The sequence below is a fragment of the Choloepus didactylus genome, chromosome 4 (genome assembly GCF_015220235.1).
Source record: "Choloepus didactylus isolate mChoDid1 chromosome 4, mChoDid1.pri, whole genome shotgun sequence".
In the NCBI taxonomy this organism is placed as follows: Eukaryota; Metazoa; Chordata; class Mammalia; order Pilosa; family Megalonychidae; genus Choloepus; species Choloepus didactylus.
The window spans coordinates 152,110,614-152,124,315 of record NC_051310.1 but is presented as its reverse complement, the minus strand read 5'-3'; the positions used below and the strand labels follow the sequence as shown (position 1 = coordinate 152,124,315).

At 36.6% G+C, this 13,702-nt stretch overlaps 1 protein-coding gene across 1 annotated transcript; it reads left to right on the top strand.

Moving 5' to 3' along the window:
* The first annotated feature begins 8,640 nt into the window (after window positions 1-8,640).
* Window positions 8,641-9,519, top strand: LOC119532903 (olfactory receptor 11G2-like). Its single transcript, XM_037835141.1, has one exon. It carries the CDS (start codon window positions 8,641-8,643, stop codon window positions 9,517-9,519), a length of 879 nt encoding a protein of 292 aa, XP_037691069.1.
* The last annotated feature ends 4,183 nt before the right edge of the window (window positions 9,520-13,702 follow it).

The window sequence follows — 13,702 nt, the reverse complement described above, 5'->3', positions numbered from 1 at the left end:
TAAATGTTTTCTCTTAACAAAACAGAGGTGAAGAAAACACCCTTGGCAAAGTATGTAGCCATGGATGTGGATAATTTCCTAAAATGAAATCAATGGAAAGATAGGAAAATATAATTGAGAGAAAAGATTGATAAATATGACCAAGTAACACTAAAACTTATGTGTTAAAAATTACACAAGTGAAGCAAATGCATAGATGTCACATACAAGAGAGCTGAAGGCTAATATCAATAAATTATAAATAATTACTTCTACCCCACAAGAAAAAATACTCAGAAAGAGAAAAAAGAGCTAAAAATTTTCAATGAGCAATCCATAAAAGAAAGAAGTGAAATGACCAATAAAATACTAATATTTTTAAATTCAGGCTAATAATTAAAAATTCAATAATCAAACAAACATCAAGAACCTGAGGTGGGCAAGTTTCTTGTCAGAATGGGAGGCATAAAACGTTTCAGTGGGTCAATTTGAATACACATATTTAAAATGGGCTTAAAAATCACATATTTTATCTGAGAATTCTACCTCTAATAATTTAATCTAAGAAAACATCATCGCAATGTTGTTTGCAATAGAAAAAATGCAGAGCATTCAAATGGCCAACAATAGATAATTACTTAAATAGATTATCCTCTATTTAAACAGTGAAAATTTATGCAACATTGACAATTATATAGTATTATATTTAATAACATGAGAAATGCTCATAGAGGTTTGCGTAAAAAAACTTAGAATCCAAATATACTTACCTTATATATACATATGGGGATATATATATACACATATATAAACATACATAGATATCCATTTTTAAGTATAAGAAATCTAAATATAAACATATATAGTAAGTTTCACATTTTAAATAAAATTATCACTCTGAATATAAGTATAAATGGAAGAGAAAACGTCAAATTTTACATGGCTTTATCCTTTTCTTTTTGCTGATATGTTTTCTCAAGTTTTTCTATAATGAACATGCAGTTACACACATGTAATTAAAAAAAACACATGGTAAAGGAAAATAACCTTTAGAGAGATCTCAACAAGGGAAAGAATTCAAAAATACTGTTCTAAAGTCTACATGTGAAGAAGGGGTAGAAGAGGTGGAAGGAGTGGAGACAGCTATGCACATAAGACTATTTCAGCATAAAGCTCCACCAACATAGGAAACCTTATAGTCTGACCCCATACACTTAGCATATGCAGTTGCCTTAATTTATCAAACTATTATCTCTGCCCAATGTATTCTGACGTGATACCACTCTGACATGACAAAAACCTAAAATATGAACAGTTACATCAAAGATGAGTGTGAGACTCTCAAAAGGATTCTGAAAGATTGTATAAATTCAGTCTCATTGAAAATTAATTGTATAAGGTACAAATATACTGGGTGGGAGCAGGGAGGGACAGCAGTAGAGTGGTAAAATCAAACTATAAGGTACATCAACTTCAAAGATTGTAAATTAATTGTCTAAGATTAATTTTTAATGACAATGTGTTCAGTGTGCCTCTTCTTTCCCTCCTCCAAAATTACAGAAGGGAACATGAAAAACTTCAGAGCCTTACATATTACTCCCAAGAAGGCAGGATGAGAGGGCAGGTCCCAGCTGCTCTGAGCATCACAGCTCAGAGAGGAGACCAGACCCAGACAGAGCCTGAGATGCTCCCAGACTGTTCTGACCTGACAAGAAGTGATCTGAAGAAGATGGGCTCACTTCAAATGGGACCACTTCATTCCAGTGGTTTCTGCACAGTGGCCAAATTCAGACTGAACTGCTACAGGTACTCTTAGCTTAACTCATTTTTCTCTTTACTAACAGTTTTGCTTTTTAATTACAGAAGTGGTTTTACAGAAGAGTTCATGCAGAAAATACAGAGTCCCCATATACCACCCCCTGTTGGTAACACCTTGCATTAGTGGAGTGCACTTGTTACAACTGATGAAAGAATATTATTATAATTGTCCTTTTAATGATAGTCCATAGTTTATATTAACTAATTGTTTCTTGAGCCAAAGCTTGTTTTTCCTTCACACTAAAAGAAATTGTCTTATCTGACAGTGAATGAGCTTAGCGTTATCCTGGCACATTCTGGCTTACATAGTTGGACCATTCCACAAGCTTTACTCTCTGAAGCCAGATATCTATAAAGTCACATGGAGCAGAAGTCAGACAAAGAACTCACAGGAAATGTCACAAAGCCTCGGTTGCCCTGGTAATGTCAGAAGAGTACACAGAGAAGGGTAGAAGAGAAAGGAAAGACAAGAGAGAAAAATGCAGGAAGAGTTGAAGACTAATAGAAAAAAAACATACGGTACCTAAATGTTTAGTTGAGAAATGTGTTCCGAACCTGTGGGGAAAACAACTTTTTCATAAAGGGTGTCTTTCCAATAGCTTCCTGGAGAGATGTGGTTCCATGGAGGAATGATTTCGGCGGTACGTATCTGCTTAGACTATATGTAAATGCACTGGGACAGATTTGAAACTACACAGACTACTATAATAACAAGAAGTTCAAGTTAAGGAAGCTAGATAGTCACCAAGGTGGCAGATAATCAACAGTTGTGCTCTGTAAGTAAATTATTGAGTTGAGGTTTTGAAATGTAGAACAAATCCCCATATACTCTAGAGGCTCCTCTAAAGTACAAAAATTGAAGTGTTCATGAGTTAGCACTGAGTGTACAGCAGAACTGGTAGATGAAACTTACTTACTCTAGATATTATCGCTAAATTACTTCCAGTATCAGTTTGTGGAGCATGGGCAGAGTGAATGTGCTACACATAAACTCAAGGCTTCATTCAACTGGAATAACATGAGGAAGATTATCCCGCCACCTTGAGGCTCTGGACCAAAGTGCATAAAGCTTGGAGAATAGAGTGCGGTCCTGAAGGGAATCACAGAGAGCCTAACTGAAGAAGGAAAGTTCTGAAACACATCCTTCTCCCCTCTCCCTATACAAATCGATTTGCCTATGTCTTTACATCACTATCAGTGTAGGATGACAGTGCATTTACCTAATTAGCTAAAAAGAATTGGGTCTAAATTTCTGCAACTGGGTGGTCTTTCTGCCAAAATAGACTTCCAAGGACTTTTGTCCTATCAAAGTGACTTACTAAGTAGACTGTGAACTCTTTAAGAGCAAAGCTTAATTAATCTTGTATCTCCAGAATCCAAAATTCAAATGCTTCTTCATGAAGTTATACTATACCAAAAGACGAACTCTAGAGTAAAATTTATCAAAGTGCTTGAAGTGACAAGGTAATTTCCATAAGGAAATCCTACCATAAAGAATAAAGAACCAATATGTGTGTTAAGCCAACCTCAAATTATACCTATTCCAATAATAAATGTAGGTATGTGGAAATAATCATCAGTTGGTGCATGGACCCAGTGAATATCCTCTGAGCTGGATCTAGGCCAAGACTCAACTTATCACCAGGTCCCTTCAATGTCTTCTCAGACAGTGTCCAAGAGTTCTCTACAGGACCTCCTGGAATGTATTCCTCTGGAAAGTTTTCAGACTTTGCATAGGACACCCAGTCTAGTGTGCCTATTTTTTCTGTGTTGTAATCCCTTCTTCATTCACAGCAATTTTGACATTCTTACCTCACTTAGTGAGAGCAATCACCTTTTCCATGTTTCTAGGAGCTATCCCTGAGGTGTGTTCTCATCAACTGGCATCTTTGCCACAGTGCTGTACCTTCTTTCCCAGAAGAGTACTCCCAAATAGATAAACTCTCCCTTAACCAACCTTATATTTCTCCCTTTTACCTGTACCTTTAGAATACAATTTCATTGAACTCTCTTGGCATCTGCTGGTACATGCTCTCTAGGTCTTGCAGCCTCTTTCCTCCCTTGTATCACGCCTATTTCTTGCTGGTTGTCCTCCCTTATGACCAACACGTCTCTTGTTGGTGTGGAGATACAACAGTAGTTTATGACTTAGTGGCCAAAAAGCAGGTGGAGCACAAGCTTCAGTGTCAGCCCATGTTTTAATGTGGGAAAGGCCTCTGTGTTGACTTAAAGCAAAGAAAGATTCTAGCCTTTAATGGGGGGAGGTACTTCTGTAAACTCAGTTGATCTAGAGAAATCTAAATATGCAAGATTTGGGGGTGCATCTACCCAGAAGTCTCAATCTTATGTGTCAGTGTCCCATTCTTTCCCAACCATCAGCCTGACTTTGGCATAATCTCCCTTGTTTGGGAGTTTAACCTTTTTTTGGAGCTTGGCTACTATAACATTGAATCAAGAACCTGGTTCTCAGCTTTTACTGCCCTCCCACTGAAGAAGAAAGAGAATCTATAGCCTACCAAGAAGGACCTCCAGCTGTCACATTAGCTTTTAATTGCTAACAAATCACTGTCAGCTTTTTGTTTCTTTCCAGAAATCAGTCAAACTTGACAATAGCATTCAATTTGATTGCCCTGATAGTATAAAATGGCAATCCTCTGGTGAAAGATTTAACAATTGATATTACCTCATGCCAGGGGCTACCTGTGCTCCACAAACCACCTGTGACTGAGTCATCATTGTGAACACCAAAAATCTCACAGCATCAACTTTCTCAGACCTCTGACATAGTTTGGGTTCTGCAGGAAACAGATGTTCAGGTAGACATTAACAGGTAGGAGGTTTATACTAGGGACTGCTCTTGGGATTAACCTGTGAAACAGAAGGAAAGAAACCAGAAAAGTGAACTACAATGCATTTGATTAAAAATTTATTATATCAAAAGCAGTGAATAGGCATCCATGGTGGAAGGATGAAATACAGCACTGTCTAATACAGAGTCATGGAAAAAGTGCTTGAGAAGACTCATTCTCTTACTTTCCACTATGAAGCTTCCTATCATTAGAAATAGGAAATTTTTTAAATGTCTCAGGAATTTAAAAATATAGCATTTATATTAAACAGAGCACCCGCCCTTTTTTTCATTCCTGTGGAACATTGGAACTATATGCATTTCAAAATATAGCTCAGAATCAAGATTGCAGACAGCCAATATGACTGTGATGAGAAAAACCAAAACAACTTTGGAGGATGCCCATTAAATTCTAAGAGATTACATGGGTGAACCTATTAAGATTGAAATCAGGAAAACTTCCAAAAGCCAAAATTTGAGTTGAAGACTAAAATGAAGTTCTGAATTATGCAAAGAAGAATTGGAGATACAAGGACCAGGAGATAATAGATCTGGGTCTATCACCCCAGTCGACCCATTTCCAGCACACTAGCCTCTTGCTCTTCACCCAACACAACATGCCCAGTCTGGATTCTAGCATTTGCTGTTCCTTCTGCCTGAACTAATACTCTCTCAGAACACTCATGGTTTTTTCCTTCACTTTTTCAAGTCTGGGCTCAAATGTTAACGTCTCTGTTAGTTTCTCCTTAAACCTGATTCATAATTACATGTCCTGCTCACAACTCCAATGCCCCATTCCATTCCCATGCTTCATTTTCTCATATAAAAAAAAAATTACTTTTCACTTTTTTTTTTAGCTTTCTGTTGTCCTACCAAATAAATTGAATTGCTTTAAGCAGCAATTTTTTTGTTTTATCACCATATCCCCAGTGTGTATTAAGCATTTGATATATGTTATTCTTGAATACCTCTACACCACTGTAGAACTGAAAATGCAGTTTTTCCAGAGGCTATAATAAGAATGTAACCGAAGTGTCTTTGCACAACAAATTTGAAAACTAATAATGGTGGACAAAGGGCATTTTCTCTTCAGAGTAGAAATGAGGAATCTCATGGTAGATCTTCTTCCTGTAGTTATTAAGACAAGCCCTATTACTATTTAATTATTCCCCAGAAATCTTCTGCAATGCCTGGTTACTAGAAGCAAAATAGAAGAATCTAGTTCTGCAAGTGCACTTTTCCTCAGGGAACGGAAAGACTAGAGATTTCACTGTCAATAAAATTCAAAAAAGGATCTCATCTGTTGAACAAATACTATTACAGCTATCAGGGGAGAGGGTCCCAAATCTCCAAAGGCCATGATACAAGGAAATAAATATATCCAATACCTTCATCTGGGCTTTCATCTTGATCATAAATATGAGCTTTGAAGCTTAGGAGAAAAAATCTTTGCAACTCATGGCAGTTTATAAACTGCATCATCCAATTCTTCAGAAGGACTGCACATGTTTCTCATCCTGTGGGGTAATGTTATTTCCTCTCTCTGAGCTTTCTTAGCACACATCCAAGGAGTGAGTTAATACTGCATACCATATTGAAACAAGTGCCGGGTTTTCTACACAAATGGATTTACTGGCAAGATGTAAATGTTTGATTAGAATAAAGTGCAGGGAGAGGAGCATAAAGTATTTTCTTCTTGTTTTCTGAGTTTTAAGAAATATTTTTATCCAGTTTCTTTATCTCTTTAAAATATTATTGACTTATGTTCACAAAGAGGCCTGAGGATTTCCTGTGAAATGTGTAAGTGATAAATTGCTGGTGAATTTATTATCAAGATTAAGATTTCTTTTTTTTTTTTTTTGCAAATCTCTGATTCCAATGATTTCATCTCTCCAGGCTCTCAGTTTCACTAGTTTAATATGCTTTGATTCTTTCTGAAAAACTAGTTCTTAGATGACAAAATCATTCATCATCTGTGTGCTTTTTATTTGTTGCATTTACAGAATCTTGTTTCGACTGTGATTTTATGCAGTTCATATCACCAAGAAATACTTTAACAGGAGACCTAATCAGGGTGAGTATTGATGAGGATTTGATATACCACTCTTAGAGTCTCACAGTCAGTGAAAGCAGTGAATTGAGATAGCTGAGAAACAGTCCTCAGGAACTAGGACTCAGGTAAGAGTATAAAGGACAAAAAAAAAAATATATGAGTTGTAAATATCAGTCAAACAATTTAAAAAACAAATAGGATAAGCACTAAGAGCTGTGCAGCTGAGTGAATTTTACCTTGAAAAAGAATTCATCAGAATAATTTGTGGACATCCCAAAAATAAGGGTGTTGTTGAAACTTACTATAATGAATTGCCTCTTGTACCAGCTATCATTTCTTATGTTTTCTCTCCCTTTGTTTATATATATTTTGTACTCAGTATCTATATATGAGTACAATTTAAATGTTCTCAATTTGAATGCACTTTATTTTTCATTTCTAGAATTGTTTGCAGTGGCAAGTTTCACTCACATCATAGCTTCCTGTGTCCTGACCAGACAACACAACCTCAACTGAGAAAATCAGAATTTTTCAGGACAAAAATCATTAAAAAGCTCTTTATGAATTGCACTACACAATCACAATAGATCAAGGTGGAATCTTTGTCCACCAGGACAAAATCAAACTAAATCCTCTAATAATCTGAGAAAGGGTGGTACTGAGCCTATGTTGCCAGCTTCTATGATGTGATCCATGTGGGGAGCAAACAGGCTGCACTGACAGGTTTCCTGCAGACCTGATAGAATCTCCATAGCCACGTTGGCAATGAGAATATAAAAGTAGCAGTCCTTCCACTTTAGGTGTCAAATGTGATAGCCACGCATTGGGTTTTAAGGGGATAATGTACAAAATTAAGCTGTGATTCAACAATTAAAAGACTAAGGAAGAGGTACAAGGAGTAAGTGAAGCAAGATATTCCGTGTTTCAAGATTGTTCCAGTAGAAAATGCCTAGAATGGGTATTTTCAAAGTGCCAGATGTATGTTTATAAGGGAGAAAAAATGCCAGGCATAGAAAGCAGTTATGAGAAAAGTAATATGGAACTTACACACAAATAAAAACTTTTATCTCCTTTACAACTTTTTTTGCAGCAAAATTGGCCAAGTCCAGCCACATTCAGCAGTGCAGTCACGTCATCAGCAGCTCTCCCTAAAGGCAGTTGCCCCTCAAATTGCAAATCTAGTTCCCACATTAATGTAAGAGTGTATCAAAGTTTTTTTTTTCCCTCTGATGGAGCTGAATCCAGCAGGCTGAATAGAGAGGAATAATTTTTATATACCAAACATATATTGGGTATTGTCCTATAAAAACCATTTATTCTGGAACCAGAGACACCCTTTTAATTATCAGTTTATAACATCCTGGAAACAAACAGGAACATTCTCTGTGCTCTGGACCACAGTGACACAGAGCCTTTAAAATGCCTTAATATGAATTGCACATCCTTTGTTACTTTTACCACTCCAACTAATTAGAATAAATTGGCTTTACATAATTCTTTGGAAAGAACATTCACATACACTGTGCTGATCGTAAAAAACTCTATATGGTAAACTGATGAAGATACACATTAGTAGAGGATAAATGGCATCAAATGAAAACATTTGCACTTCTTATGTGTAATCCAGTATCCTGAGCTTGCTTAATGTTTGCCCCAATCATGATTTTTTTCTTTTTATGATTTATGTGCATCTTATTAAAATGAAATAATCTTCTCCAGAAACCGGTTGTGAAATCACACTCTGTTACTTTACCATAGATCTCACTGTTTATCAAATAAATGGTAAAGAAATTTGGTGCTTTTAGGAAAAACCAGCATTCTCCACTAAACTTTGACAACTACTATCATCTCCATGTCTTCCAGACTAATGAATGCATCCAGAGGATCAACCTTCAACTCCGTTAGCCACTTTATCCTCCTGGGCTTTCCCTCAAGCCCAGAAATGCAGCTCCTCTTCTTTGGACTCTTCTCAGTAGCCTACACTCTGACTCTGATGGGGAACACAGCCATAGTCTGTGCTGTGCAGTGGGACCAGCGCCTTCACATCCCCATGTACATCTTCCTGGGGAATTTCTCTTTCCTGGAAATATGTTACGTCTCCACAACTGTCCCTAACATGTTGGCCAACTTCCTCTCCACAAGCAAGACCATGTCCTTTGTGGGCTGTTTTACACAGTTCTATTTCTTCTTCTCTTTTGGGTGTGATGAGGGCTTCTACCTTTGCATCATGGCCTTTGACAGGTACCTCGCCATCTGCCGTCCTCTGCATTATCCATGCATCATGACTAAAGAGCTGTACACTGGCCTTGTCATGTTCGGATGGTCATGTGGGTTCATCCTCTTTCTAACCCCAGTTGTTCTCATTTCACAGTTGCCTTATTGTGGCCCAAATATCATCAATCATTTCATGTGTGATCCTGTCCCTTTGATGATGTTGTCCTGTTCTGAAGATAACACCACACAGCTTATTTACTCTACTTTCAATGTTATCTTCATGAGTGGCACCTTTCTCTTCATCCTTTGCTCATATGCTCTGGTGATTCTGTCTGTGCTATGGATGCCCTCAGCTGCAAGCAAACACAAGGCTTTCTCCACTTGTGCTTCTCATCTGGCTGTGGTAGCTCTGTTTTTTGGTTCTCTTATGGTGATGTATGTTAGCCCTGATTCAGGACACCCAGTGAGAATGCAAAAAATTGTGACCTTGTTTTATTCTGTAATAACACCTCTCTGTAATCCTCTAATTTATAGCCTTAGGAACAAGGAGATGAAGGCTGCTTTGAGGAAAGTCTTTGGGTCTGAAAGACTTGTCCGTAAAACATAAATGGGAAGTTATACTGAACCATGTTCCACCACAACTTGCCTTAATAAGACATGATTAAGATATTTTTCCACAGAATTCAAAAATTCGGTTAGGGAACTGTTATAGTAAAGCCCATTTTCGTCTTATATATTACTCACTACATGATGGGTTAGTCTTATTAAAAAAATAAAATTGTCTGAATCAAGTTGAACCCTTTATACATAATCCAGATTCTAAAAGACACAATAAGTCTGTCTTGAGTTTCAGAGCGGAAGCAACACGTAAGTAAGTAATGTAGGTCATAGACTTATGTGAGGATTAACACTGTAAGCAAATTCTCCTCTACTGGGAGTTACTGATTAAAAGAGGATTTCTGTTTGAAATAATTTCAGCCTTGCAAGTATAATCTCATGCTCTACCTCAAAAGAATAATACACATTTTTCTCTAAGAATCATAAAGAAACAGACTAATAGCCTTGGGGGGATATTAACTGATAGGTCACATATCACCAGAAATAATAATTCAAAATTTAATAGCTATTGTTTAACTAGAGTAAAGTTGAGATAGAAACTAAATGCAAAGGACCAGGCCTTAGTTAGGACTTAACTCATTTTGCTACAAATCAAGTCTCAAATTACAGGTCTTAGTACCATATTGTGTTTCAGTATTTGTTCTGTGTGATATATTTAAGTATTATCAAAAATGTCTCACAAAGATCCTCTTTTCTTTAAAATACATAATCACAACTAACTTTAGTTATGCATTTTATTTTAACTTTTGGCCTTTTATTTTTGCAAGGATGACTCTAAAATAGAATGAAAGGCAATAGGAAAATGAGATGCAATTTACAGAAATTCAATTAACAGCCTTCAGAAGGTCATGTATACCACCAGGTCAAGTGCCATTGTAATTGGACTTCCTTTCAGAGAGAACCAAGGATGCAAGGCAGGATTTCTGGGAGTTCCAGAGCAATAAAAGAAGTTTTCTTTGTTCTACTTCACAGAAGCAAAATGAACTAACTGGCTGAACAATTGTGTGCACAAATTATTTACAAAAGCAAAAACTAAAAATTTTAATAATTAAGAACTTCTTTCAAAATCTCTTCAATGTAGGCTTAAAATGTTGATGTTTGTGTGATTATTTTAATTCTGATTTCACTGTGGGTGCTTAGATTTTTTCATTCTACAGTCATTTATCTTTCTTAGCAGAATGCAGAAAGGAGATGAAAATGTGTGGTGCTTAATAAAATGTGCTGTTAAATGTTTGTAAAAGTATGTGGTTTCTGCATTTGTAATAATTTTTAGGTAATAATGAACTGGACTTTTCATATCTCAGTCTTTCTGTACTCCAGGAAAACTCTTACCTCATATTTCAGATTGTTGACACTCAATGGAAAAAATCCAAGGTATTTGGTAACTTCTGCTTAATTTAATGCTTTATAAATTTGGAATACAGTGACAACAAAATTAGAATTTCAAATTTGTCTATTCAAAAGTTGAACTATTTATAAGGGTATAAACAAATTCTTAACAATTTCCTACACATACTCTCCTCACATACTCTCAAAAAGTTACATTCTACTCAAAAAACATAAATCTGTGAGCATTTATCAGGGGCTAGTCATAGAGACAAACCACTTACATAAACTATCTCCAGGTTTCCCAAGTGTATTTCTAAGAGTACTCCATGTAAAATTAATAGGAAATTAAAAAACATTCCATATTTAAATAAAGCAAGTACTGTTACCCCAAATTAAGCCAATTCTTAGAAGTCTTCAATAACATCATGTGCATATTAATGTCAAATATAGACTTATTAGTTGTGGAGTTTTAATCATATTTTATTTGACAGGATAACTTCCTTTTCCCCAGATAACTTCATGGAAGTACTATTTCACTGAATAAGCTTTAAATATATTAATTCATTTATTATATACAACAACCTTCTGGAGCAGGTTATTAGCATTGCCATGTTAAGAGATTAGGTTGGAACCTATTTTTCAGTTTTTCAATGGAGATGTGACCCACCCAGCTGAGGTGATTGCTCTGATCAGACAATTTCCATGGAGATGTGACCATGCCCATTCCGCATGGGCCTAGATTAGTTTACTAGAGCACTATATAAGCTCAGACAGAAGGAGCAAGCTAGCTACAGCCAAGAGCAACACTTTGAAGAATGCACAAGAGCTGAGAGAGGAATGTCATGGGAGAAAGCCATTTTGAAACAAGAACTCTGGAGCAGACACCAGCCACGTGCCTTCACACCTAACAGAGGTTTTCCAGACACCAATAGCCATCCTCCTGGGAATGTACCCAATTGCTGATGCCTTACCTTGGACACTTCATGGCCTTAAGACTGTAACTGTGTAACCAAATAAACCCCCTTTTATAAAAGCCAATCTATTTCTGGTATTTTGCGAAAAGGCAGCATTAGCAAATGGGAGCAGACTAGTTATTACATTTTTCAATCCCTTCTACTAAGAAAGAGGCACAGGTTTTGGTGGGACTCTTTGGATTTGAGAGACAGATAAAATCACACTCCTCTAATACTGCTCTGACCCATTTATTAAGTGCTTGACTTGGAAGACTGCTGATTTTGAGTGGGACCCATAGCAAAAGTAACCACTACAGTAGGTCCATGATGCCCTGCTGCTCAGGCTATATGATTTAGCAGATTGAATGATTCTAGAAATGTACCATATGCAAGCATCATTAGGAGACTTCTAGAATACATAACTAATCTTCCAGAACAAGATCATATTTTTACTGCACAAGATTACTCATTGTTTGAAAAGGAGGTTCTGCTTTTCTTTGGTGGGATGTGGAAAAAAACTGAGCACTTTACCATAGGAAATCAAGTGTGACTATGCAAGCAGAGCTTCCCGTCATGAGTTGGGTACTGTCAATCCACCAAGTCATAAACTCAGTCAAGGACAGCAGCAAGTCATGATGCACTGGAAATGGGTACATTAGTAGACATGTCCAGGTAGGATTGCACGACACATCACCTGCTTCTGCTGCACCAACACCTCTCCCTCAGTTTATCCCTAGGACCTCCTTAAGGAGTACCAACAATGAGATGATGAAGGAAGAATAAACATAGTTCTGATTCATAGATGAGTTGAATCAATATATTCATGTGATCTAAACATCGATGGCTACTGCACTTAGCCCCACTAGGAGACCGGCCATAATGCATAGTGGTGAGGATGTTCTTCCATCAGTAGAGACGAAAGCAGTAAATTTGGTTGCCTACTAATATTATCAGAAAAAAGGTCTAAGATGAGGATACGCATGGCCCTTAGACTGTAACAAATGGACCTTTTTAATTTGTCAGGAATTTGGAAGAAGCAAGATTGGAAAATCAGTCAAAAATATCTGGGAATACAAACCTTTAAGATGGAATAAAATCATGACACATGAAACAAAGTGGATGAAACTTGAGAACATTATGTTGAGCGAAATAGGCCAGAAACAAGAGGACAAATATTGTGTGGTCTCACTAATATGAGCTAGCTATAATGAGCAAGCTCTGAGCATTAAAGTTAAGAAACACAGGTTATGAGGACACAGATGGTAGAGATTAAGCATGTGCTGCTTAAGGAGTACTAAGCGCTCAACAGGATTGAGTGTAAAGATCCAGAAATGGATAGGACAATACTATCTGATGGTATCACAATATTTTAAGCATACTGAACAAAGCTGAGTGTGAGTATGGTTGAAAGAGGAAGGCTATTGGCATGTATGATACCAGAAGAAAAGACACAGGATAAAAATGGGGACTGTATAACTTAGCAAAACCTAGAATGGACAAGGATGGTGACTAAATGTAGAAACATAAGAAAGTTTTTACATGAGGGAGAAGAAGTGAATGTAAACATTGCAAGGTGTAAAAATGGGATGATATATGGGAAAATATAACCAATGCAAACTAGGTCTATAGTTAACAATAACATTGTAATATTCTTCCATTAATTGTAACAAAGGCAATATACCAAAATGAAATGTCAATAGAGGGGGATATAAGAAGAGACATGGAATTCTTCTTTCTCCTTTTTTATTTTTTTATTCTTCATTATTTTATTTTTTCCTCTTCTTTCTTTGAGGAAGAAATGGAAATGTTCTCATATAGATTCTGGTGGTGAATAAATAACGATGTGATTATACCAGGAGCTACTGATTGTTCAATTAATATCGATTGTAT